Source organism: Cyclopterus lumpus, chromosome 12 (genome assembly GCF_009769545.1).
Source record: "Cyclopterus lumpus isolate fCycLum1 chromosome 12, fCycLum1.pri, whole genome shotgun sequence".
Taxonomy (NCBI): domain Eukaryota; kingdom Metazoa; phylum Chordata; class Actinopteri; order Perciformes; family Cyclopteridae; genus Cyclopterus; species Cyclopterus lumpus.
In genome coordinates, this window is record NC_046977.1 from 9,479,303 (window position 1) to 9,506,865 (window position 27,563).

At 41.1% G+C, this 27,563-nt stretch overlaps 1 protein-coding gene across 2 annotated transcripts; it reads right to left on the reverse strand.

The window, feature by feature from the left end:
- Positions 1–336: 336 nt before the first annotated feature.
- LOC117740301 (E3 ubiquitin-protein ligase UHRF2-like) lies at positions 337–27,301 on the reverse strand. 2 transcript variants are annotated; one of them, XM_034546617.1, is made up of 16 exons: positions 26,949–27,301; positions 19,320–19,715; positions 17,797–18,116; positions 9,636–9,854; positions 9,323–9,432; positions 8,996–9,182; positions 8,631–8,754; positions 6,952–7,059; positions 6,630–6,734; positions 6,434–6,540; positions 6,109–6,271; positions 5,801–5,938; positions 5,455–5,686; positions 5,102–5,253; positions 4,650–4,748; positions 337–4,554 (listed from the first exon to the last, which is right to left on the reverse strand). In XM_034546617.1, the coding sequence occupies exons 1-16, from the start codon at positions 27,099–27,101 to the stop codon at positions 4,408–4,410; spliced, it is 2,760 nt and encodes a 919-aa protein (XP_034402508.1). In that variant the 5' UTR covers positions 27,102–27,301; the 3' UTR covers positions 337–4,407. The 2 variants fall into 2 exon arrangements, with proteins under 2 accessions (XP_034402508.1, XP_034402509.1); XM_034546618.1 differs by having other exon boundaries at positions 356–4,554; positions 5,102–5,250.
- Between the last annotated feature and the right edge of the window lie 262 nt (positions 27,302–27,563).

Here is a 27,563-nt window from a genome sequence, read left to right on the forward strand (position 1 = left end):
ACTTAACGTATCCATGGAACGACAATAAACGAAAAACAAATCATAGGTATCAAAACAAAAACATCTGCCACCAGCAGGTTGGTGAAAAATATGATGTAAAAAGAATTAAGATTAAAAAATGTAAACAAAAATATATTAAAATGTTATTCTCCATTTTATATGAAAAAAACAATTAGTTAGTTGGCCTATGTCAAAGAGCTGGGAATAAATTAATTTGTGAGTGGAGATCATCTGCTTGACCACTTTAGATCATTTCTGATTCAGATTTTTTTTCATTATACCGACTTCATATTTATAGTGGAAATAAAAGTAATTAGCCTCATGTAATCCAGAAAATACAATCAAAAAGAGAAGGTTTTATTTTTGGAATCCAAATATTTAATAGGTACATATCAAGTATTATTATGACATGTATAAAATTTCAGATCACAATATGAAGCAATGAAACTCCTCAGACTGGCATATGCTGCAAATGTTTGAGGTCGCCACATAAAAATGACTAATGATTAAAATAGAAGAGAAGCAACTAAAATGGTAGAAAAATGGCGTACAGACATAGATAATAGTAAGCATTCTAGGAAAATTAAATGCAACTTTTCAAACGTTTTTCTTCAATAGGGTGCAATAAAAATAAAAACAACACAGCACTGAAGCCAAGCGTCCACAAGACGTCTAAAAAGTGTTAGTACTGTAGGTTCACGGAGGGCAGAGGACAGCGCAGAGAGGGGAGAGGGAGACAAGGTCACAGCAGAGAAAGAAACAAGGGCTATTTATTAGCTTGCTGGTCAACGCAGGGAGAAAATAATCTTGGAACAAGATTGAGCAACAGTGGAATTAATGCACATTACAGTTAGCTTTAAAGACCATAGAAGCATTTGTACTTGCATGTTGTTGATAAAAAGAGAAAAAAAATCCTGAATGATTGAACAGAAACAAGGACATCACCACGAACAGAGAAACAGCCGGCCAATGAAAAAGGGGACCTGAAGGTCAACGGAGCGATTGATGTGCACAGCGGCATGTTACACTAAACATGGCTGCGCCTCAAAGTTACAGGCAAACGGGAGGGCGTCAATGAACGAGGGCTACATTTACCCACAAGACCGACTCACGTGTTGAAACCATTTCACATGCATTATCTGGACCTCAGTCCAGATCTCAGATCAGTGCAGACACGGTGCTGCTGTTTTTGCTTTAGGTGCTATCAGACCTGCCAACCCATGACATTTTAGTACCATATCAGGACTATAAAAGATGTAAATCTTTGTCAGCCGCTCAAGATAGAAAAGCCCATTTTTAACTCGGGCTGTGTAATATCATATATGTATAATATATGCGATGGTGTGTCAGATCAAACAGTTAAGACGTGAAGATAACCGATAACTGAGCACATGTGTGGGTGCAGTGTACATCCTCACATGTGAACAATACGCTTCTATCGGTCCAGTTGTCACATGACATTACCATGTGGGACTACAGAGCGGCAACTAACAAATAGTAGAAAAAAACATTGTCAAACTATTTGGGGAATAATGTACAAGGTCTTTTGTATAAAAAAAAAATTAAAAATCCTTTTAATCCTTTTTTCATGTTGTATTCTGTAATTATAACTGACTGGTCTTTCTTGATATTCTCATGTTGCAATGTCTGTGAAGCGTCCCAGTGGGTTTCAAAGACATGAAGTGGGAAGTTTCTCATTGGTGAGGCTGAATCCACTGGATGGTAATTTATAAGAAAAGTTAAGCATAAAAAAATAGTGTTTATAGACAACTTTTGGTTTGTCTCCAATTCACAGCTGCCATTTAATCCTCATTTGTATTTTCATGTTAGACCTGATGCTCTAGTGGAACAAGTGAGTTCCTATCGTCTTGTTTTAGGATGAATCCACACAGATCTTGCTCTCTCAAACTGATTAACTGATGATTGACAATGTTTGCTGACTTTATGCCTTTTCAGATTAAAAGTTCCAACTATAGGGTGCAGTGATGGACATAATTCAAACTTTACCTTGCACACATTTTTACCTCCACCAAGTGTTTTCAGTTCAGTTTGTTGGTTTGCTTGTCTGTTTGTCAGCACGATTACAGAAGAAGTACTCGCCCGGTTGTCATGACACTTGGTGGAAGGATTTAAAATGGGCCAAGGTAGAACCCATTACATTATAGAAGAGATCTGAAGTGCAGGGCTGAAACACTCATTATTTTTCACTTATGGAAATGGCCTTGGTGGAGGTCTGCACTGTCCGAGTGCCCTTCTAGTTCATATATTCAATTTATGTTGTGTGCAAGTGTACTGAAACACACTACCTATTGAAACATCCAATAGTGTATTCACAAAACGACTGTGTCCTTTTCATATACACCAGTGTATATGAAGCATGAACTCTAATATGCACTATTGAAAACCTGTAAAGAATATGAAAAAGTGCCATGTTGGGATGGGTATTGTTTCCATTTTTCAGTCCTTGTGTCGACACAATGCCGGATTTTCAGTACTAACAAAACCTTTTTGATACTCAACAACCTTTTTTTCCCATTTAACAAAATAAGTTCTCAACTATTAAACATTATCAAAATACAAGCAACCATAAAAGACTTTTGCCGAAATAAAAAAAAGACTAAAATTACAATTTCAAAAATCAGTAGATTTCTGATTAAAAATAATAAGATAGCAACAAGAGGGTATCCAATGCAACCTTTTGCTACTTCACAGCTTATGATAGTCTGTGCTACAAGGCACTCTTGCCCTACAGGTGGACCGGCAAAAAAACAATTCACGACTAAATGAGACTGGTCACACAGTGTATTTCTATCAAGCTTGTACAGTATACTGTATAATGGGAGGAACCACTGCACATATTGGTCTCTGAGCCTCTGATGGTGTGACTCCACTAACTATCATGTTGGTTGGAAAACTCTCTGACAGGGAATAGATGAATATCTGTTGAGCACAAAATATGCTAACCATCTTTGTGGGAAGTCCTGCTTGATTGTGGTTGCTTGGTAACACCAGGGAAGCCCACAGTGTTACTGGAAAGAACATGCAGGCAGCACATCTCAGGTGTGCTGCATGTACATCTTTACTTTCCATGACATCGTTACAGTATTTCTTAGGTCAACAAATGAATGGGGAAAAACCAGCATGTACTCATCTAATGTACAAATACATCTCTGTCAGAACTTCCATTTGTCATATATCATTTGAGTTAAGAGGTTTATGAGAGGTATCTGTGTTTGTTTATCTTGTACATTTAGCTCTAGCTGCTTGTAAATGGAAACAAAAAAGTGCCTTGCCAAAGAAAGATGATAATTTGGAATGTTCCTCTTTGTTATATTTCCAGAGTGAATTTTACTTTCAGGCGTGATGACTCATCAGAAATTACTTTCTTTTAAGGAGATTTTGAAGATATTTGCCCGTGACCTGCTCTACAGCCTCATGTCTTTGGTATGTTTATGAAGATTTTACTCCACATAAAATCTGGGAGAGTTATGTTGATCATTGTTGCGTTCACTAAGAATGTGAGGGAGCTGCTTTGTAGGACACATAAATCTCCTGACAAAGTTGCCAATTTGTTCTCTGCAAATGAACTGAAAGTACAGCTGGCAAGACATGAGCTATTCTATGGTGTAACAATGGCATTATTCCATGTGACATGAGCAGCTAGCAGAATGCTAGCATGTGCACCAGATTAACCTGCAAAACGAGTCGAAAGTAAAAATAACATTGTGCACTTTCCTACTTTTAGCTTGCCGTAACAGGCCAACTCTCAGTCCCATGACCTAGTGGCTCATTCTGAATAGTGTGCAGAGAGTGTTATGTCCTGTTGTACCTAAATCCCTGTATTTCAGTAAGATACTGCACTTATATGACGCAGCTAAGCTCATTTTGTTATGGTGTAAATACATACATGGTAGACAAAAATGCTTCTAGGTTGGCAGGAGTCTGATGGCTGATTTCATGATATTCCCATGAAAGAATTTGCACTCAAACAATGTGCTGTATGTCAATTTATAAAACCAGTGAAGAACACAGTGGAGGGGTAACCAAAATCTTGAGGTGGCTAGTGGGTGTGAATCGGGGGTCCTTTTGTGCGTTCGTGTGCGTTTCCGGGGGCAGGAGTAGCGCGGATAAAAAATGTTCTTGGTTGAATTTCAGGCTGGTGATGTTAATGGAGACAGTCCAGGTTTAACAGATGAGGTCAGTTCCTACTGAGGTTGTTTGTGTATGAATGATTGTATACATAAATGGCTGTATATGCAATATACATTTGCCCGTGGGTAAGTACAGTATGTGTGCGCAATGCATTTCAAAGTGGAGCTCTAGGTACTTGACGGTATACGCGGGTGCACAGAATGGATGCTCATGTGCGTGTGTGTACGTGGTCTGCTTATAAATGTGATTTCGCCCTCATCGGCCCTTGCTGTAGCCGGGATAGAACTGGTCAAGCAGCACCTGGAGTGTCACGTTTTGGGCCATGGCGTAGTCTTTGCCCAAGTCGTGACGGCAGGCTGGGCAGGTGTACACCTGTGCTCGGAACGACCGCTGTAGACAAGTCTGAGGAGAGAGGACGGCAGGAGAAAGTCACACACAAATGCAAGGACAGGGATCTGAAGCAATGCTAGTTACAAATGCATCCAGGCAGTACGCACCTTGCAAACATTGTGTGAGCAGGCGGTGGTGATGGGTTGGAAGGCCAGCTCCTGGCAGCACACACACATAAAGAGCGGCTCCATCTTCTGCAGGAAATTCTTCATATATAAATATAGTTGAAAAGGGAAGCAAGGAAAAACAGAAACATATATATTAGAATTGTAAGAAATAACTTTTTTGAAATATCTTGGTGATAGTGCCATTTTAACTTTGATGCTTTGCAGGTTTGATAGCTAATTAGCTGTACGGCTTCACACTGAACAGGATGTTAACCTGAAAATGTCCCTTCGATCCAGTTAGAAGCTGGTGTGACCCTTACGACAAACGTTTCAGTTGGACTTTGGACCTTCGATGAGTTCCCCTTTAAGAGGCTGCTGTGTGAGATGCTTTGTGAACACTTGAGGAGCCTGAGATGTGTTTGAGTGTCAGACTGCACTACTGGGATTCATACTTGTCCCTCTTTAAGGTATCCCATGGCTTCATCCCAGAGTTTCTTGTTGGCTGTGTCCTCCCGGATCAACTGCTGCTGCTGCTCCGACAACTGGAAAGTCTCCTCTATCTTCACCTTTTTAGAGGGAGGCTCTGCCGCTGGTGACGACTCTGCTAAAGACAAACAAATAAGACTGAGAAAGGCTGCTTTTCTTGGAGAATCAAAAATAACAATGAAAATGAACTTTTACAATAGGTTCGGAGTAAATAAAACACTGGTGGATAGCAAATATTTACAAACTATCTTAAAAGAAGTGAACTCACAATACTTTTCACATTTCACCAGCTTTAAGATTCATCTCTAAAATCACGCACCACTCTCTCTGGTTGTGTTCTGCTCTCCATTACTCTGTGGCTCCTCTTCTTCCACACTCGTCATTGGCTGCTCGTCTTCATCTTCCTCGTCATTCTCTTCTTTGTCCTTGAGTTTGCGTCTCCGTGGCCTCCCCCTCCCGGGATAGTGCTTAGTCCGGCCACCGCGACCAGGTCGTGCACAGGCCTCCTTCTTTGTTTTGTTAGCCATGGCCGCCAAGTAGCCGGGTGGGTACTACGGACAATGGCACACATTAAAACAAATGAAACACAACTAAATTGCATTAAGCATTGAGATGCATTAGATGATATCTGTCTTTACATAGTGCTGATACACTCGCAGTCTAACCTGAACAGAAAGGCCCAGTTTTTTTATCCTCTCCAGTCCTTCAGGTGTCCAAGGTGCTGGTTCTAGATCGTCCCGTCTCAGTAAGTACCGCCACACAAGGTAACCACACTTTCCAATCTCTGGCCAGTACTTAACCACCTACATTTACACATAAACCAGAATAAGTTTAAATACTGCCAGGCTTCCCTACATTCCTGACATTTTACGATAACACTGGTGCCAGTCCATATTTGTAATGGCGTCTTTGTTTTAAGCGGCTTTACGTGAAGTAGGCGGACTACAAAAAACAACAAGATGCTCGTCATTACCTTGTAAATACCATCGTAGCGATTTCCCTCTTCGGGAGCGTATTTGCTGATGCGTCGACCTTTGGAACTGCGCACCACTCTCACCGGCTTTCCAGCCCGCCAGTTCCTGGACTCTGCCCCGTCTTTGTCATTCAGAGGTGCATCGCAATTTGAGGCTAATGCCCTGTAGAGAGTTATAGACAAGACATAATGATGTTCGTTAAGTCTGACTAAGACGTTATTTATTGATGTTATTAAGACTTGTATCGTTCTAGACATCTTCTCATAAAGTTATCTTTAAAAAACCTGTAGAAAAACCTGTTCACTTTCCATTCAAGTGTTGTACCTGTTCATGTGTGTCAGGGTCTGGTCAAAAGAGTGCTCTCCGATCCGTTTGTTTCCTGAGAGGTCACGACCCCCACTGCCTGTGTAGGTGAACTCATCTCCCCGGTCCTACAGAAAGGTCATGGTGACAAGAACAAAGTGATTACGAAAAATCCGGAAATGAATTACACATTTGGTAAAACATACAAATAACCCACCACTTCGTCCTCAAAGCCCCCGGCCAACACCAGCGAATAAGAGCCATCGTTACTGCGCCCGTGGATACCACCAACATGTGGCCTGTGAACTCCTGCCTCACTCACCTGAAGTGTTAGTAAAGTAAAGAAAAACAGCCAAGCAGGCAAACATCCATTGATGATACATCAAATATTTACAAATATTATGACAATGCAATCCATAATGTTTTAATACACACGGTAAAGGGTATGATGAGACATAGGGGACTTAAACTGCTAATTTTTCTTTCTGTTTTTATATATTAATCTTATATATTTGTGATGCACTGTTCAAACAGCTAACCTGAACTCTGAATTTCCAGGTGGTTCCAACCGGAACGCCGGGAATGGGTCCATAGTGGTTGGATGGAACAATTGTGCATTCCTTGGTACGCCCCACACAGGCCATACCCTGCAATTACATCAAGAAAGACAACAAAGACTTTAAGCTGCATTCATATTAACACAATTAAATGTCCGCCAGTGCAAATGCCTTTAGATCCCTTTTGAAGATCGTTTATGAGCAGAGCGGCTGCTGTGTTTTACTTTCAGAAGTCATCATAATCCCGTTTATGAGGTACACAGAGTTTTAAATGTGAGAAGACAAAGAAAAGTATTTTATTTTAAGGGTTATAAAATTGCAATAATGTTAAATGCGAGAATAAATGCTGTGTGAGTCAGAGCACTAAAATGTGCCCAAACACACACGTGGGGCTGTTTTCAATTAGTCCACGGAGAAAGGGAGCATTCTGGTAAAGAAACAAGTTATTTTCCGTTGGCAGTTCCAGGAAAGTGGCTAAGTCATGTTTAATGGCATTGTTCACATTGCACCATGGAGCAGAGCATCAGGGAGACAGCCAGGATGGAAACGAGCCACGGAATATCTCAACACGTTGCCATGAGACTCTGAGGACATTGTAACAGCAAGCTTAAAAAAGATGTTTTTAAATACATGTCAGCTGAGATAATGTTAGTTTCCCCAAGAGAAAAAGACGAAGTGTAAATTTGACCACAATAGAACAAAAGTTCATTAGTTATGCTGTGATTATTTGAGAAGAGTTTGATAATCAATAACCCATCATACTAATGTTTGCATTTGCATAAAGTGCTATGACCGAAGATCAAACCCACTGTATTAATAAACTCCGGGAGCTTGGTCTAACATTATGCAGATATAAAGTATTGTTGACAGGACCAACATCTGATTGTTTGATTAGAGAGATTTTGTGTACAGAGCTACAAAGAGGTACACACGAAATCCTTCACATAAAACAAACCCTTTACATCAAGAACAACACAACACACTGAGCAGATTACTGACCTACACTCAATATTAAACACATACAAGATACATTGAAGAACAAACCAGTTTGCAGCAAGAAAATGGAGTAAAACCCGTGTGTGTGATGTATTAATAATGCACTGAATGGATGAATCAGTTGTTGAATGGCTCGTCAACACCTCTCCTGCTGCTGATGTGACTATAAGAACTATATGTTACTGCTAGTATAATTTAAGTAGAACCACTTTGTTCAACTCATATTTACGGCTCTGGAAGATGTTTTTATAAACAGCATCATTTATGTAGAAGTATTATTTACCACAGAATGCAATAAAAGGAGGAGGTCTACTTCTTCTTTTAAGTCATCGTGTGTTTTGAATTCATGAGGCGTAACACACTCAAATAGCCATTTGCTAAGTAAAAACATTTAGCTTTTCAAAAACTCATGATTATCAAGTATTGATTGCTTGCAGCAAGTGTTACAGTGCCAATGTGAATTGTAGAAAATAATAATGCTTCTTCCATCTCTTGATCAAGAGCATTTTCTATGACCTACTAGAACATGCTCTTATAATTGACTTACTTTCTTACATCATCGCTGTCAGTCCACCTGTGTGTGTGTGTGTGTGTGTGTGTGTGTGTGTATGTGCGCGTGCATGCGTGTGTGTGTGTGTATACTTTTGGGTGCCCTTGGCTCTCACCTTTCCCCAGTCCCTTTGACTCTCAGTTGTTGCCGAAGGCATCTTGGCTTTCTTCTTGCTGGCTTTGAGCTTCTCTCCTGCCTTCACAACCTCACTGGTGTCGTTCTTACAGGTGGGACAGTACCTGACAGAAGGAGAGGAAATTGTTTCTGTGGACGTATGCAGTTAAAAAATAATTTCTGTTTGGCAGAGAATGAGCTGAAGCCACTGCATTAGATTAACTCACACCTGCAATATGTCATTATGTTGATTTCAATCACTAATTAATTACTGCACTTCAGCTCATGCACCATTTATCAACCTTTTTAAATAGATTGTGAAGCGCATGATGTTGTGGTTAATTGCCGAGCTACACTCTCTCTCACCAGTCCTCATCATCTGGGATGGTGGCCAGCGGTGGGTTGAGGCAGTAGATGTGGAACGCCATGTTACACTCGTCACACAGCAGCTGCATGTGCGCATCCTGCTTCCCGCCACACACACAGCAGGAGCAGAAGCGACATTCGGCTTCAGGGTCAGCCTTGCAGTGCTTACACTCCGGCCCGCTCTTCCCTAGAAGAAGGAAACATTCATACGCACATGCACACTTGAAGATGGTCTTGAGGTATGTCTCGCGAAAATATACCTTCAAAAAACAAACATGGACATGTTTTGACACTATTTTCACTGCGTGTGTTTGAGTGGGTGCATACGTTTAAATTGTCCATCTGAAGCTGAGAGGGCACGAGCTCCTGGGGTCTCCACCTGGTAGATTTCATCCAGAAACTGAACTTTACAATCCCCGATTAGGTCTCCTGGACCCCTGTATGGGAGAGACGAAAAGAAAACCAGAGAGGAAGATGAAAAGACGTGTTACAGAGAGACGGCGGGAAACATTACACTTTATTTTGCCAAGCAACAAAAACAATAATTGGCCTAGCAGATGTTTTAATGAAGAAAATAAAGCCGTAATCATCCCCCTATGGCCAACACGTCACCCTCCCACCTAAGAAGGAAGATCCTCACCCCAGGAGGATCTTGACTCTGAGCTCCTTGTTGGTGCGGGAAGCTTGGTTGATGGTCTGAACCTCGGCATCAAACCAGAAGCCCCTTTCATCTGGTGTCTCCATATTGTAGTTGACCATCACACGCATGCCCACCTGGAGATCGTCCCACCGCAGAAGGGTCCTGGCCCGTGGTCTCACATCCACCGGTCGCATCTCCACCACACCGTTCTCTGGGTAGCTGGAGGAGAAAGAAGAGGAGCGAGAAGGAAGGGGGGGTTAGGGTGTATGAAATCGTCGTGCCTGCTGTCATCACCTTGGTTTTCACATTGCTGTCTTCTCTACTCAGAATACAGTGGTTTGGAGGTTAACGGTTACAGACACGTGGTGAATTTCTTTTCATTCTCTTTTCATTGAAATTGAATGTGTGCACATAAACATGTGTCACCTAGCCCACATGAAAGTATTCACTTCTTTATACATAAGCTACATGGGCCATGAGGGGTGAGCTACCACTGAGCACTTTACATCTTTTTTCATTTTAAAAGGTTGAAAGTAAAACCTTGGGAACAAAATTCAACAGTGTCAAAAAATATTCTCAGCAAAAAGCAGCTATTCAGAACAGTGTGTTCTGTAAAAACAAATGGATGTGAATAAAAGCTATTTAACAGCTCAATGCATTAATTCACATACTGTTCCAATTATAAGCAATATAAGCCTCTGTGCAGGAATATGCAAGTCCATGCAAGTTCACACAGGCACAGAGGGGAAAAAAACTGTAATACGTTTGGATTTTGCACAGAAAGGCAAATGCTAACATTACAGACCTATATCCAGTTTAGCCCAAAATGATGCCCTTTTATTAGTTTGGATTGCTTCAAGGTTCAAGCACACTTAAAGACAAGGCCAAGGATTTAAATTTAGACTAGTTTTACACAAATTCAACAGATACAATAGGATTATTTTTCGGACATAGAAAACATAACTTACTTTAGTCCAGTCTATAAAGCAAACACTTACATACAGTAGATTTTCAAAGATCTTTCTCTAGATACCATGAGACATTTCCACATTGCTTATTATGAGTTTATGATTTTTGTAGCAATGGATTATGAGGGATTTTCATTACTATGACTTCAATTCACCTCCCCAAATAATCTACACAAAAATCTAAATGTAAAACAGCAACCTTACATCCATGGGCAAAACACTGTTCTTACAAGTTTGGTCAAACTTGGACCTTCCCAAAGTCTTCTCCAAGTGAACATATACGTGTAGACGGGGTTCAATACAAGGACAGAAGATAGTAGCGTCGTTGTATTCACTGTACTGTCTTAACAAAATCAAACGTTTACAAAAATGAGGAAACGCCAGTCTGGTTTGATCAGGCTTGAGTTATCTACCTCCTAAGCATAATTTCTGAGAATTGCTGGCCCAGCTTCCCCAGCCAACTGCCGCAGAGCGAGACACGGTGAGATCAGACAGGACAAAAAAATATGTAGTAATGGCGGGATAAGGATTAATAAAATATCCACATAGATTCCCTGTTTCAGATATTTAATGTGGTCTGCTTGGTCTACATACGTACATGCGTCACATGATAAAAGTATTTTGTCGGGATGTAACCCAAAATTAAGGGCAGAATCCCATTTGTTTGGGAAATTAGAGCTAATTGGCATCAGCAGATTAAATAAAGGAGGAAGTCCTAATATAGCATATTGTTTTTGTTTCAATTTAGTAAAAGACTGACGTGTCTTTGTTCAAATTATTTTTAAAAAAAATAGTGGCTCCACCACAACAAAAATCTAAATTAAACCTGTTACCTGTTTCACAGGTCTTTAAGGAATATTTCAACGTTTTGGAAAACTTTTTTGCCCTCTTACAACAATGCAAGTCCTGGCATCTGGCTGTCAGCCTGAGGTTGGCAGCAACCAACAGAGACTCCAGAAAGTTTACTGCACTTGGCCAATAAATAGTCTGGCACAGAACCCCCTGTGAAACCTCAATGTGCTGTTTTTAAACTTTGGGTTTCGGACGGATTAAACAAGTGAGTTTTAGAGGTGTGAGAAGGCAGATTTTTTTACATTTGGACAGAGCCCATCCAAGCCAGCCTTTTCCCCCTTTTATTCTCTGTGCTAAGCTAAACTAGCTAGCTTCATATTGATCATACAGACATTAGAGTGGTATGAACTCAGAATTAAGACTGGACAATAATGTGTGTGTGTGTGTGTGTGTGTGTGTGTGTGTGTGTGTGTGTGTGTGTGTGTGTGTGTGTGTGTGTGTGTGTGTGTTTCTGATCGTGAAAAGGGGTTTTGCTTTTTAAATGTTGGATGTCCATAAGAAAAACAATAGCACAGTTGTTTCTACCGAGCCTAAAGAAGATCTGAACAAGTGTGAAATGTCTTATTTATTGAGCAAACTTGGAGTGGAGGTATGAGGTTAATTGTGCAGGCTTCCTGCCTGCCAATCATTATTAACTGTAAGGATCAGGCCGGACACAGGGATGAAATAACAGCTTGCTTGCTTGATTGCCAATAGCTGGAATTATGCTTACAGATGAACAATGTGTTAGCCCTGGAGTTTAACTAGACAACAGCCTGCACGTTCAGGTCCACTCACACAGCTGGAAGTGACGGGGTAAGTAGAGAATAGTGTGCATGAGCGAGCAGCTTCTGTGTGTGTATGTATGTGTTTAAAGGAGAGCTGAGGCTAAAATGGGTACTTTCTCAGACAGACTGCACAGAACCAATGATTGTATCCAGACCAATTATGCACCACTTATGCTTTACTTTCTTACCGACAAGACTATGCTGCATATCTTAAGCCATTGTAAATCGGCAGGAGAGGCCCCACAGAGGCAGACTGTAAAAGTAGCACACAGCTAGCGTACTCCCAGGAAGAGGCTGGGGCACAGTGCAGGGATTTCCTTTTTTAGGCCCAAGGGATTACTGAGGTTTTGGGAAGGGTAGGGTGTGGGGGCAACACAAATACACACAGACACACACTAACATGCACATATGTATATACACACACATGCGCGCACACGCACGCACGCACACACAGCCAAGGAATATCAACTTTGGAGCACAATGGGACTCAGCATGAACAGAAGGGGAACACGGAGCAACACAAGTACCAGAGTTTAGGACCACACAAGCTCCCACTCCCTGTACTCAGGCACACTGGCCCTATGTTAGACAATGAGCATCCACCAACGGAGGCCCAAGATGAATTAATAACCATATAAAATAAAATACACCTGATGAGATATGAAATAGATATAACAATTAAATATTTCAGTGAGTAGGTTTAGGGACAGACAATTTGACCTACACTGACTGCAACAGTAAAGTAGGATTTAATTCCTTTCATAAGCATGTAAAAGGCAACAGAATCACATAATGGATGCATTACAATCATTTTAATGGGGAAACATGACTGTCCATTCCCAGTCTCAGCTCAATTAAACAGATTAAAAACAATGACTCCAATTATTGGCCAAAATACAACTGCAAACTACATCTGAGTCCAGACCAGAGATCTACAACGACCAGAAGAACCGAACAACAAGAGCCATCAGTGCCTCATCTTACTACCCACGGGAGGCTACTTTTTATGGACGATGGATTCAAGGCCACGCCATTAATCCCATCTCACCTGAATGTCCCTGAAACAGTTTCTGCATGATTCTACAATGCTAAAATATTAAAGAGATACACATTTTGCACACAATCCACAGTTCTTCTTATGAATTTGAAAAGTTGTATTTATAAGCAAAAAAAATAATCATGTGCAATTAAATACAGCAAGGTGTTGCTGCTACCAGTAGTTTATGGTGGTTTGAGGATGGTTTCCTAGTTCTAAATGACCAAAACTGCAGCAAATCATCTTTGCATCCATACAAAAGGATTTATTTTCGGAAAACAAAGTTCCCTCATACATCTCAATAAAATGATATTCGTTATGAATATTCATGTCTTGGTAGTTCTCAAATGTGATGCAAACTCTCAAACCTCTACTATACTCTTGACAATTAAAACACATCCTCATCTGATCCTTCTTAAGGCGTATTTTTACATATAAAGATGTACTGCTTTCTTTGGAAAATACCCCCAGAGTAAGAACCTGAGCTGCAAGTCTGAGTGAATACAATCGAACATTGAAGCGTCAGTGTTAAATCTCCAAACAGCTAGCTGACTATCCGCCTACGCTGTCACAGTGGTTAAACCCAGCGCCTAGTATTAAGAGTAAAATCTCCCTGCCGTTGTCGGAAGAAGGAAGAACAAGAACAACACGTCAACACTGTCATCAATCCCTCGTGGAACTACAATGTAGAAACCTAGTCCATCAGTAGTGAAATTGAGATGACTTATCTACAGAGGAGCTCTTACAGTCTCTTCTGTTATGAAACCATCATTAGCAAATTGTGTGCTTCGCAGAGGTTCCTGTAAAGAGGGAGAAAGGCAATAGAGAAAATTAGTAATCCTCAATTTGCTGATAAGCAGCCGAGTTAGAAATACTCTGACACTAAACAAGCTAAATATAATTGCTTCAACAGTAGTGAGGCGAGGAGACTGCAGTCTCTTGGCTTTGTTAGTAATTGAGGCCACAATGTGAAACTGCAACTTCTTTATAAATATATATCTAAATTACTTAAAATCTTAGGATGACATGACATCAGAAGAGAACTCCAGGTATTAAAAGGGCCAATTTGCTGATTCACAACCTGAATCCTATTATTCTAATGTTACACAGGGAATCTCTCCAACTCGCTCCATTTCTCCGAAATCCATGTAAGTGAACATGACCCGTGGGCATTACCTAATTGTAGAATACACTCTCATACAACGAGGAACACTAGAGTCTGACCAAAGCTTGTCCCTGCTGTCCTGGAGGCTGCCCCGGCCCACCGCAGCTGACAGTTGGCTAACATGGGAGGATCGTCATCTGATGAGGCTCACCTGGGCCCTGGAGCTATAGGTGCTCATTCGGTCACTCTCTTTCTACAGCGGACATCCACCCTTTTGAACCATCAACACCTCCACAGCACACATTCATGCATTGCTTGCTTTGTTGATATTGCTTATCGTGTATCGTATATGACTTGTTTATTTGAGTTAAACATAGTTTAATACATGATTTTGGTTTTAAGTACAACCTGGTGTGGACTTCCTTTCTTGTCACATTCCCTGAGCCAGATTGTGTTTCCCAAACCTGTTCGGTCAGGTTCAATCTCGTCTTGGTTTGACGGAGGAGGCTGGATTATTGTGCCGGTTGACCGATCTGGTTTGTGACCCTTGTGGTTGATGCTGAACTGAGGCAGGGGGAGGGGGACAGATGCAAGTGGGTTTGGTATTCAGCATTGTGACTGGGATTATTGTGAGTGTCACGCAATTTGGAGGGCGTTGCGATATAATAATTTCATGGTAAGAACAATCTGATAATTTATTTTTTATTTTATAAAGAAATATTATATTTGTACATATTAAAAGGATTTTGTATGTAGTTATTTCTCAAATTTGGTTAATAACGCCATTAATGTGTAGAACCTAAATAATCTTATAATTGCATGGCGATCACATATATGCAATGAGGCAGGGACCTATGCAGATGACAGCACACAGCAGACAGTGTGAAAGTAGATAACAGAACCGGTGTTATTAATAGCATTAACGGCATCAGACCTTGCAACTGAAGCAGCTAAATTAATTACACCTGTGCTTTTCCACAATAATAGCATATCTTCATATACCATATGCTAATACCAATTTGCATCTAGTATTTTGGCACTCCTAGAAATTAAAGATGTAAAGTCTCTTAACTTATCCCTGCTAATAAAACAATCTCAGCTTCATAGCAGCTCAGATAAGATCTATTCCACGGCATACATGTTGATCCTGGCCAATTAGAAAACTTAAACCAATTTAAGAAGCACTTAAGGCTCTCTTTTAAGTAAAACCTTCCCAAAACACTAGTTTTAGTTTACACGGCTTCCTATCAAGCGTATTAAAAACAATCTGGATCTGAGGTGCAGAGATCCAGATGGCAAAAGGCCTTTTTCACCACAGACATTCTGACTTGCTCTTGTAGTTAAAGCACAGGTGTTACTAATAACATTAACAATGGCTACATTGTAATCAGATGTCCAGTAAACGACAGTGAGCATGCACAATACTAGAACCCTGAAACTGAAGCAGCTAAATGGAATTAAATCAGCTGTTATCAATTTGACTATTTACACCTGTGCTTCTCTTACTGCGACACACAAAACTGTCTTCCATGGGGCCAAAATCCCATATATAAACACATATACACACACATATATATATATATATATATATATATATATATATATATATATATAAATATATATCATATGGCTCAACCATCCACAAAAGGAATTGTGATTGAGCATAATTACTATATTTTGGCCAAATTATGTTTTTTCTATCGGCTTTGGCAAATTAATTGGCTTTGCGACACCATTTAAAAAAAACAGGACGACCGTTTTCTATTTGCATGTAACAAATATAACGGTCTACTCGAAAGCTACATGGACATAAATTATATTTTATGTCTATATTTATAACTCTTTCCACAGAGAATCTTAAACATATGTTGAGCTCGGCCAAGATGTAACCATGAAACCGTATCTAAGAGTCTTGTTATGGAGCGACACACACACACGCGTGAGCGCGCACAAGCACGCCATCTCAGTTGCTGCTAGCAGCAGAGGGGAGAATTCTCTCAACATATTCCAGATTTTGTGGCTCTTTGTGTTCTGTAGAAATGATGTCCAGAGCAGCATCATGCAAAAAACGTGGCAGTTCATTTTTTAGGGCGGGTTTTCAATTCTCAGACTATGCATGCAGGTGTTTGATGTGTCTGTGCGTGTGCGTGCACGCGTGCGTGTGTGTTCTCTCTGGCAAACAAAATTATGGAAGGAACCAGGAGGGATACTACGCATTTAGTAGAAAGCTAAATGAATCACTGTGCACTAAAACAGAAAGCTGACAATTTAGATTTTTTGTATTTGTAGCAGCGGCTTCTCAGAAACACACAAAACTGGGATTGTATTTGGTGAAGATGAAAATCACATATTTCTGTGGCATCCTGTTTAAAACTAGTGTGGAACCTTTGTTGTCATTCACATCTCACTCTCGCTCGCTTTCCTGCCTCTCTTGAATGTCAGCTATCACATACAGCAAATGACGAACATTCACCGAAAACAACAATCTGAATAAGCAAACAAACCCTTTGACAATTGAAACCACTGAATTTAAATAAAAAAGGGAACACAAAATGGTATATATTATTGGATTGTCCCTGCATCAACACTACCGTCCTGTTGAATATGATGAAACAATCCCAATAACAGGGATTTGGAAAAGTGTCAAATGGGAATGATGTCACACATCTACTGCTCAACAACCCTTGATGCCGTTTCTCTGGCATAACATCCATAACACTCACGCGCGAGCGCGCGTAAACGCACACGGTAGGGTAGACGCAGCGAGGAGGCTACGTCTCACCGGTGGGATGTTCACAGCAATTACAGACAAAGCTGAAGGAGGCAAGCAAAGAAGTAATGCTCCTGAGAAGTCGCGAGTTACCATGGAAACATCGGCTTCTGAATGAATTTGCTGGAAAAGGAGAGTGCAAGAGATAGTCCAAATTGTAGCACTAACTGCAAACAAAATAAAAACCTCTCTCCATCCCCTGAACCGCCAGGAGAAAACAGAGACTGCAATTCCCAATGGGCCGAACCACCGTTAGTGATGCCACACGCACACGCACACACACACACACACACGCACACACATGCACACACACACACCTTGTATGAATGTTGGGTGGAAATATTTTGTATCTAGAATGCCACACACAGCAGCACATGCAAATCCATATTTAACATTGGCATAACTGGCAATAGGGAAACCCTATTTTCTGCTTCATGCAAAGAAGAAGGCACTCATTCGCACTTTCTATTTGAGCCACAGCACTGCACATTCCAATCCTAAACAGCATTTTTTCATCCAGAATGATTTTTTACCGGACCAAAATGTTGCCGCACTGTGCAGATGTCTGCTAAAAAACCTGTGATGATGCGATCGTTATCACTGCAACCAAAATCAGCTCAGTTGCAGCAGGAATACTCTCCAGCAAAATGAGCCGTCACTTACTCGTCATATTTAATGTGGTAAATTACGTCCTCTTCTCTCTCCTTGGTCTCTGTAGCTGCTGTAGAGTCCGTCTGAGAGGTGGAGGCTCCATTGCTCTCAGGGCTTAACACAACATTATTCCTGTTACTGTCTGTGGTTTGGCCCTGGCTGTGGGGCTGTCCCAGATCGGCCTCCAGCTTTCCATTAGTCCTTTTTGGGGGCCGACCCACCTTTCCCTTCGTGGGCACTATCTGTCCTTTGGGAACGCGTGTCACATTTTCGAGGCAGGCCTCAAACCAGGCACCGATGCTGACGTCTCTGCAGTCCACCAGCTCATTAATCTGAGAAGACAAAAAAAGACACAAAATAACACCAGTTCTCTTTTGAACCCATCTTTCAGTTGTTCTAAGAAACACTGCATGTTTTTAAGCTATTTGCTACGCAATTCCTATACTTATCAATGCTGCAGGATAATCAATTGTATGACTCGATTAGATCTAAGTCCTTTACAGTCAAAATTCTTTCACCTCACGGTCACATAATAAAAACGTGTATTTGTGTAGTCTCTGCAAATAAATTTGGTCGACGACTAACATAAACTACTACCAACAGCATCCTGGAACTTAAGAGATGCGTTCTTGAAATAAATGTCATCAATGGCACTATTTGGGTTCACAAGTTCCTCTGTGAAAACCACATCAAATATATTCGTAAGTGAATGTGTAAAGCCTTTAGAGGCATGTGACCTTGATATGCAGTGAAGCGGCACAATTTTCAATTCATGTACTTCGCTACAGTATATTGATCTTCGTGCATGCTGGTCTTTTGGCATAAAAAAGAATTCAGTCTTCTTAATATAATTTTCAGACATGTGGGTCAGCCAGCCTGCAAAGCTCAGTAGATGTTTGGGTTTTGACTGCAGTCAATTTACAATCTGTAAATTCTGTGGTGACAGAGTTGTAAATTCCTGTGTCTTGTGTGTGTGGTCTGTGTGCGTCTAGTCGTTAGTCCGAATGAATTAAAAGGCATGTTGGGTATCTGACCTAAACACAGAGCAGTTTAATAGTGAAAATGGAGGAATTTATTTGTCTGGAATACTTAACAGTCCGAGGTGCTACATCACAAGACTAATCTCGTAAAAAAGTAGAAGAAAAAACTTGAATCGCCAAATGCTCGAGGGAAACTTAAATTGTGGTTGTGTTGGTCCTTTGACTTGTTATGTTCAAAATAACACTATTGCACACTGCGGTTTAGTATTCAATACAGATATGTAAAGGCATAATAAGGTATAAACCCTAGTATGCAAAAGCATGAACACTCATGTGCTAAATTAAGCTAAATTACACCAAAAACACATTATTTTGTTCAACATCCAATACAGAAATTAAATGGCCTTGGGATTTACAGGGTGGTTTGGCACAAGATAATAAAGACTAAAGAATCTCTTGCTGTGACTTTTCTTGTGGGGCATTAAATGCTCTGTCAGACCAGTTCAATGCAAAGCCTTGCTGATTCTTCCCAAATATGAACACCCTCATCCTCACCTTGTACACACCAATTCCTCTGTCGACTAGTGTGTTTCTGCTGGATGTGGGCGGTTGGGGGTCCGGCGCCGGACTGGAGGACTTGAGCCCATTTTTGGTACTGGCTGAGTTACCGGTCGCACTGGTGTCCGGCTTGGTTTCGTTAACAGTGCTGGTAGTGACGCTGCTACTGTCATTGTCTATATTGGTGGAGGTTTCCATAGCAGCGGGGGAGGCGGGAGCCGGGGAGTTGTGGCTTTCTGACCTGGAGTCAGAAGGGGGGTCTGAACTACAGGCCACACCAGAGGAGTCCTTGGTGGCGGGGCTGTCCGGAGGGTCGGTCTGTGAGCGAATCAGCAGCTGGACGATGTCATTGAGTCCCACGTTATAGTCAAACAGTGTCTGTCCATCTTCCATCTAAAAGAGATGAAAATAAAAAAGCCACTGACGTGAATGGATCGATACAGCCTTACAGTTGTAAAAAGCTATCACTGTATGGAGTGCTGCAACACACGATATTTTTACAATACTCATTAGTCTTCAAATGGCCTGTTCTCATTTCTAGACATAACCCCCAAAAGTATTCCGTATATTTTAAGCAAATCATTACATTTAAAAGCTCTAACAAATGTTTAATAACAATAATTGTATTATAGTTTTACCAAAGCATCAATTTGCCCAAAAGATGGTGTATTTGGACAAGTGCACAAATATTCATAAAATCATATTTCATTCAGTTTTTTTCCAAATTTTCTTTACTAATAATAGACAACCATGTGGTATGAAATAAACACCACTGTGTAACGGACTGCCCTCAGACAAAATATAGCCGGCTGCTTGTCAAGGACAAACAAAGAACACAGAAGACAGAAGACAACATTGAGCACAGTGAGAGAAAACAATGATGTATTTCTTCTCTACTCACCAGCATACAGAGGACATTAAAATACACACAGCACTTCAATAAATCCACATGCCTTTAAATGCAACAGTGGGGTTTAAATGCGTTGCTTCGGGGTGCACAGCAACAACATATGCCGTGTTCTCAAACGAGCCAATGTGAATAAATGCATAGAACTCTGCATCGAAGTGAACCTCTGGACATATTTTTACAATTGTTTTAATGTATTATTTAGGGGGAAACAATGGAACAATTGGCACTTGTGATCAGTAAGCTATTACTACTGATCACCGCATTTGTATTGGTTTACATTTCCAGTCCAATAGAAATGGATGCTGAACTGCAGCTCCACTCGCATACATCATACACTGGTTTTAGACAAGAAATAAAAGAAATAAATAAATAAAAGAAACAAATGCATGAATTTAAGTGATAGGAGATGTAGCTGGGGGAAAGAAATGACTGGGTTGCTATGACAACCAAAAGAGAGCACCCCCACCCCCATGAACCTGAATCATGTACACAATCTCTGTCGACACCAACCCACCACCATCATCAGCGCGACCCTTTCAGGCAGCGCAGCTTACGGGCGTCAGAAAACTGTTCCCCCAAAAAGCAGGCTCTTGAAGGAACGACGAGGGCCCATTAGAGAACCACATTTAATCTTCTACCAACCAATCCTCTGTTAAGTATACAGTACAGCTACTGCCTGAGGAACGGAGCTTATAGCAAGCCCGCCAACTCAATACAGACATCAGCGATTCATTTCAGCCCTCAACCCCACAATTCCATTGTACTGGGGAGGCAAGCATGGCCACCACTCTAACGCGCGCTCCCTTCTCTTCTTCGTTATTTAACAGCGAGGAAGAGAGCGATTGGAGGCGTAGCAGAAAAGCAGTACAGGGAGCAAGTGCAATTTCCCCATCCCTCCCCATTTTTAATAGTCTCATGAAATTTAGATCAGAGGAGCAGCGGTGCAAACACAGCCGTACAGTGGTGGCTATATACTCACCTGTCTGTTTTTCTGTGGTAGTCTAGCTCAGCATTTCTTTGTCTGTCTCTCTGCCTGAACTCTGTCTGTGATTTAGTTACAGTAATTGTCTGCGCTGTCTTTTGCTACTCGATACTGCACTAAGAAAAGCGAGGCAAACAAACACACAAACAGACAACATCCTATATAGTCTGTACGATTGCTGGTAGGACCCGCAGCAGGCAACCTCACTGTTGAGAAGTACTGGGTAGATGTACGGAGAATTACGCAGACAGACCCGAGTCTCACAACAACACACAGTACAATTCCATTCACCGCACCAAACCACATAAATGATATCAAAGCTGTTCCCGCTTTCCACAGCGCCTTCTTTGTGTGATCAGCCTCTCACTGCGAGGTGCGACAGCCCTGACATCAGTAATAACCAGCTGAATAATCCCTCAAACAAAAAGCCACCATCTAAACAGGCAATGTCAGAAAGAATGCTTGATATATTCATGGGGGTCACGATCTGTTTCACAGAAATATTGTCTTGTTGACTTTCTGTACCGTGTAGAACGAATAAGATCAAGGATATGCCATTTTCTCCATAGTCATAAATAATGCAGATTAATCAGAAAAACACAGTCTGGTATCTTCATTGTGGGACTGTGTTTTCAGAGAGAGACCCGAGCACACATCTCAACAAAGCTTTCAACAAACCAAAGACAATTAACTTGAAGCTTTCTCAAAAGGCTAAAACTAATCAGTTAAAAATCCTCGGCATGGCAACGCTATGTGTGTGTGTGGATGCGTCACATTGTTGAGTGAAATAAAATGAACACCTCTAATGTCTCTGTTTGGACAGGGAGTCTTTCAAATACAAATTTCTTGTTGTGACAGGAACCAAAGTGTAATGTCAAAAAAAATGACAAAGACCTAAGGCTGCTGAGATACTTTAAAAACCTACTGAACATGTACAATGACATATGGCTTTAGCTCACTCATACGAGCCAACACCAATGGTGGAACAAATGTGTTAATATTATGATAAGACTGCAGCCAATAATACATATCATGGAGCAGAAACTGCAGGTGGGGAGAGATTTGTCTCTAACATTGCGTTACGTTTTATTATTGTACCATGCTGTCACACAGGATCTAGGCTAAATGCAAGGCTTTAAAAGCACTTAGTTTAATTTCAGAATGATTTCTTCACTTCTAACTAAGCAACACCTATGTACATTTGGCTGCATAGCATTGAGAGAATACATTAAGACACTACATTTAATCTTACTGCCTAGTTCTAACAAAGAGGCTTAACTGCGTGAAAGCCCAAGCCGGACCTACACTGCTGGCGGAGAAGAAATTTCATACCGGCTCAGGCAGGCCATCCGGACCCCTTACTCCTACACGATTTCTTCATCGCCCTCTTCTCCGCCCACACGGAGTCTTTGCAAAGAGCTGAGCCAAATAGGTCAGATTTCCAAAAACAATGACATGGGGTGTGTCTGTGTGCATGCCATCTACCAAGCTTCTGCTCTTTTATCCCTCATCCATGCCCACAGTCAACCTTTCCCCCAAAAGCTCCACTGTTAATTAGCACAAATGACCATGAAAGGTGACAACGGTTGCTTTTTACTTACGTTTGAAGCTCTTTTCATGACGTAATGTCAGTTCCTACATTTGAATTATAAACCCGGTCTTTTTTAACCGTACAGCTTTGACCCAATTGTATTACCACTATTGAGTTTGCCATATAGACAACAATCTTTTCCTTGTTTGTTTGTTTTGTTTCACAACGGATTATAGTGTCATTGTTTTGGATTTGGTTATGAAATGACCATCATTTTATTGTTATAGGTTTATTTCCTGCAAACATGTGCCATTATTGACATAAGAAACCCAAGAAATGTGAGACTATTGGGTACATTAACCTGGACAGTCCTCCAGTAATCTGAGCTATAAAACTCTACAATAAAAGGGGAAAACCCTACTATTCACAAGGCAGATGTAAGAGCGGACAGTTAACAGGTTGGACATTTAACCACTACGCAAGCTTAAGCTTCTATGAGAAGGTGTGGTAAAACTTTAAAAACATGTGGTAGTGTTGTAGTGGAGGTTTAGTGCCTCCCCTCTTTGTCTTTGCTCTTTGTCCAGCCTAACTGTCAAAGAAGGGTGTGACTGTGTGCATGCATGGCTGCAGCCAACTCCACATCCCCTGAAATTCTCTGTGAAATTCTACAGCTTGGCGATGCCCAAAGAAAACCCATCAATCGAGGAGCCACAACATCAATGCATTTATAATCAAATTGTAACGATATCTATCTAGGTCACAGCGACTGTCTGTGTGAAAGGAGGCGAGCCAATAAAGCTGTCCTCCAGCCCAACAATAGGCAACAGCTAACAGTGGAGGACAGCACAACCATTTAAAACATGTTGCTGCCCCAGCAGGAAAAAAACCCACAAGTGAGCTACAGACTCATATTTGAAGCACACAGACGCAACTCAAGTGAAGCTCTAAACTATTCCATAAACAGGCCAAACCGTAGTTTTTTTTATAGTAAATGAGAAGTCTACAACAAAAGTGATAGCCACAAGGCTGCAAGGACAGTGGAAGGTGTTCCATGTACGTGTGCGTGTGCCTGTGCATGTGTGTGTCTACTCGTGAATGCGAGACGTTGCTCGAAGTGAAACAGAGACACAATGAGGAGGGCACAGGCAAATTGCAAAAACCATAAAAAAACAAACACAGAGGCAAAGTTGTGTGGCTGCTGGCTTGAGACCCTTCTGAGTCAAGGGCAAGCATGAGAGGCAGCGTGCACAGCGTGCTGGAGGGAAAAACAAGACGCCATTTTGGAAAGGAATTAGACTGAGTTATTCTGCCACAAGTCTAAATCCTAACAGAGCGCAGGCCGTGCATGTAAGCAAGTGTACCCCGCACGCTACGCGTCTCTGGCTCATTCCATGCATTACTTCACGTATGGAAATCCCCTAATTAACCCTTTACACTTATTGTCCTGTGAAATGAAGGAAGTACAGGATTTACTACACAGGCCTTTGCAACCACAGCTCCAACAGCACACGACAACTCCAGCATGCATGACAGATAATTCATCTTTAAATAAGCAAACGTAAAGTAACTACATTGTGACTATGACTGTTGATGAACAGTCTTGCTTTGTTGATTTTGGAGAAATTGCTCAGAACAATTGCCCATATTTTTAAACCAGTACAAATGTGGTACAATGCATCCACGGGCACTGGTGCAAAAAGGTGTCACACTATATCTCTTTTCAAATAAGGGTTTGTCATTATTAAGTTTGCCAATAAACCATGTTTTTTGACAAGAAAAACACATATTCTGTAGTGCAGTGATGAATTCATGAGCATTCTCAGATTTCAAATCTCTCAAAACAGTATATGCAGCATACAAACCGAGAAGCTCAACCCATTGTAGCCCGTGTGACTTTAATGCTCTTGAATGTGACTTCATTATCTTTTACTTACACAGCAGGAAGCCGGTTGGACAACTTCAACATGCTGAAGACCATTTACTAAGGAATATCTTGGTCTATAATACTGACACGTGAATGAAGGAAAGTGTGACTAAATGTAAACAATGTGAGATCAACACATCATGTGGGCTGCGTGGTTCCTGGGGCTTATCTGCCTGGCTGCGTCACACTGTGTTAATATCAGCTTTGTGATGTTATGCTTTAATACTAAATAAATCATGGCACCAGTGTCCTGTCAGCAGTGCTTCTGCTTATTACTGAACAACAACTGGTACAGTGAAGGCTTTCACTAACCCTTCACACATTTTACACACTGATATGGTGGGTCTCTCACTTATATTATGTATATACTGTGTGTTCACATATTTGAACGGACAGAACATAAATAGCTGAATGAAACAGACTTCTATTCAGAATGAACTATTGTCATAGTACAGCACTACATGGGTGCAGGAAATAAACCACAGGCTTTGAGCCTGCAATGCACACTGCATGCGACTATACGCTATGACACACAAACATGTGTGTGAATGTCAGAGTGGCAGATTACAGTTTTCATACCCTCATCTTCCCCAGCTGCTGGCATTTAATGACATTAAACTTGCCTCAATCACTTTGTGAGAGAGAGACAAAGTACAATAACATCTGTTCACAGTAACATATGAATCATTATTCGGTAATAAATGGAGCACAGTTGATTATTTTTACAATTTGCTTCAATTTGAGTGATATTGTAGGATGTAGAAAGATATTTGTGTTGAAATTGTAATAAACTTCCAAAGTCTACCAACACTGATGATTTATGACGTAAAATAAAATACTGATTGATACATTCTAAGCGAAAACAATATAATTCAATATAAACAAGGTGGGAAAAAAACAAGACTGTACAATACAATTATCGCATCATTACAAAGATATCCATACCACATATCTTGAATAATAATATATACTATTTATAACCGTATTCAAAACCACATGTTAAATGATTAAATTCACGCTGAACCCATTCTATTTTTTGCTTTTTTTGCTCTAAAGAAAAATTCAAAAATATTTCTATTAGTTTCTTAAATATGTAACAACTCATGCTGTGACAGAAAATAATAACTTAAATTAAATCACAATATATTTAATGTTTCATGATACAATTATATGGAGAGACAAAGTGCTAATATGATCTTAGGTATAAACTATTGAGCATTATTTCAGGCCACACCACTGGTGTAATCAGACAGGTGCAGTAAACCCAACACATTGCATTGTTGGTGGGGTCGCAGCTATCTAATGTGCAATATGTCATATTGATTGCCCATTAGTTATATAAATATCACATTGTTGTTATAGTTAGAATGTAACTAATAATATATTGTGAAACACTGCCTTTATCATGTGGTACTGAAGTTAAACTTAATATATGGAAAAAGTCCTGGGTTAAATACAAAACGTGCCCAGGAAGCATGGCACTCATCCTTCTGAATCGGTGTGTTATAAAGCATGTGTACTACTGAATTGTCAGGATATTAGAAGGCAGGTAGCCATCTTTATAGTCCGTCCTCACTGTACAGTGTGCGTACCGTAGTGACGCCAGGGTGTAAACACTACACTTGCTTTTAGATGTCGGGGCACGTGGAGCCACGAGTCCCCTCCTCTCTCAAATTATCATTAACATCATCATAACACACCACATGCACGAGCCTGGCGGCTCACTAATGGGCTCAGTGCAGTTGCAGGCATGTTAAAAACACTAAACAGAAAAGCGCAATTTGAATACATATATGTGGAGGGTGGCGGTTACATGTGTAAATCAAGCTGCCCGTTAATTCGGTTTAACGGGTGCTCGTCGGAGAGGGATACGCGTCTTGTTGTTTACACCGCACTACTTTGGTTTCCATGTGCAGACCGAGGGCGATGTTCTCTTTTTCTCTCGCGCGGCAATGTAAACAAACATGTCTGGTGGTGAGACATTTGTTGCATGCAGGTTTTCCTGAGCGCGAGCCCAAACAATGCAATGTGGTTCCGTTATATGAGCACCCCATCTGTGTGATATCGCAGTTTTTTTCACGGGGGGGCTGGCACACACCGCGTACCCCGGGCTCTTGCGCAAGAACTATTGGCGAATTCCTATCAAAACAGGAAGCTCGCATGGGTCCGAAACGGCTACGAAACCAGAGGACCACTCACTCTCCAGCAGCACGAAACCCTGCCAAAAACATCAAAAACAGACTGTTGCATAACGGGGGTGACACACAAATTACGTTTACCTGCTTTCCTCGATAGAATAGGCGCTGCTGCTGTGGGCTTACACTGAAGATGTCCTGTATTTTCACCCGTAAAGACTCAATTTTGGTCAATCTAGAAAGATCCTCAACGGTTCGCGTCTCCTTCCCGTCTATAGTGCGAACCTGGATCCACATTGTTGCACCGCCCTGTTACGCCTCAAATAAATAGCAGATGAAGCAGTATTTTGGATGCGAGTACGGTTTTCCTGGGGTCAAACGAGATAGAATTGACAAATATTCAGGGCTCCATTGCGTTTTCCTCTGCAGAGGTAACGTCGGACTGGCTCGCGCAGGAGGTGTCTCACATGAGGTCGCGGCGCCAAGCAAATCTCGCGAAATAACGTTCAAGCGAGCAGAGCTTGCAGTTAAAGGCACAGCTCTCCCTTTAGTGGAAACCAGACTACACCGCCTTGTCTGAAGGCCGTACAGCTGTAGGCAGCTCTTACAATGGTGCCACTTATCAATCTATGCTGTGTACGGCTGTAAGACATGGGACCAGTGGTTATTTATATATGATGTGTTACTTCTGTCAATGTAGTAGCCTAAACTATGTTTTCCTCCAAATAATAATCAGGAGCCTCACTACAGTTTCAGTTA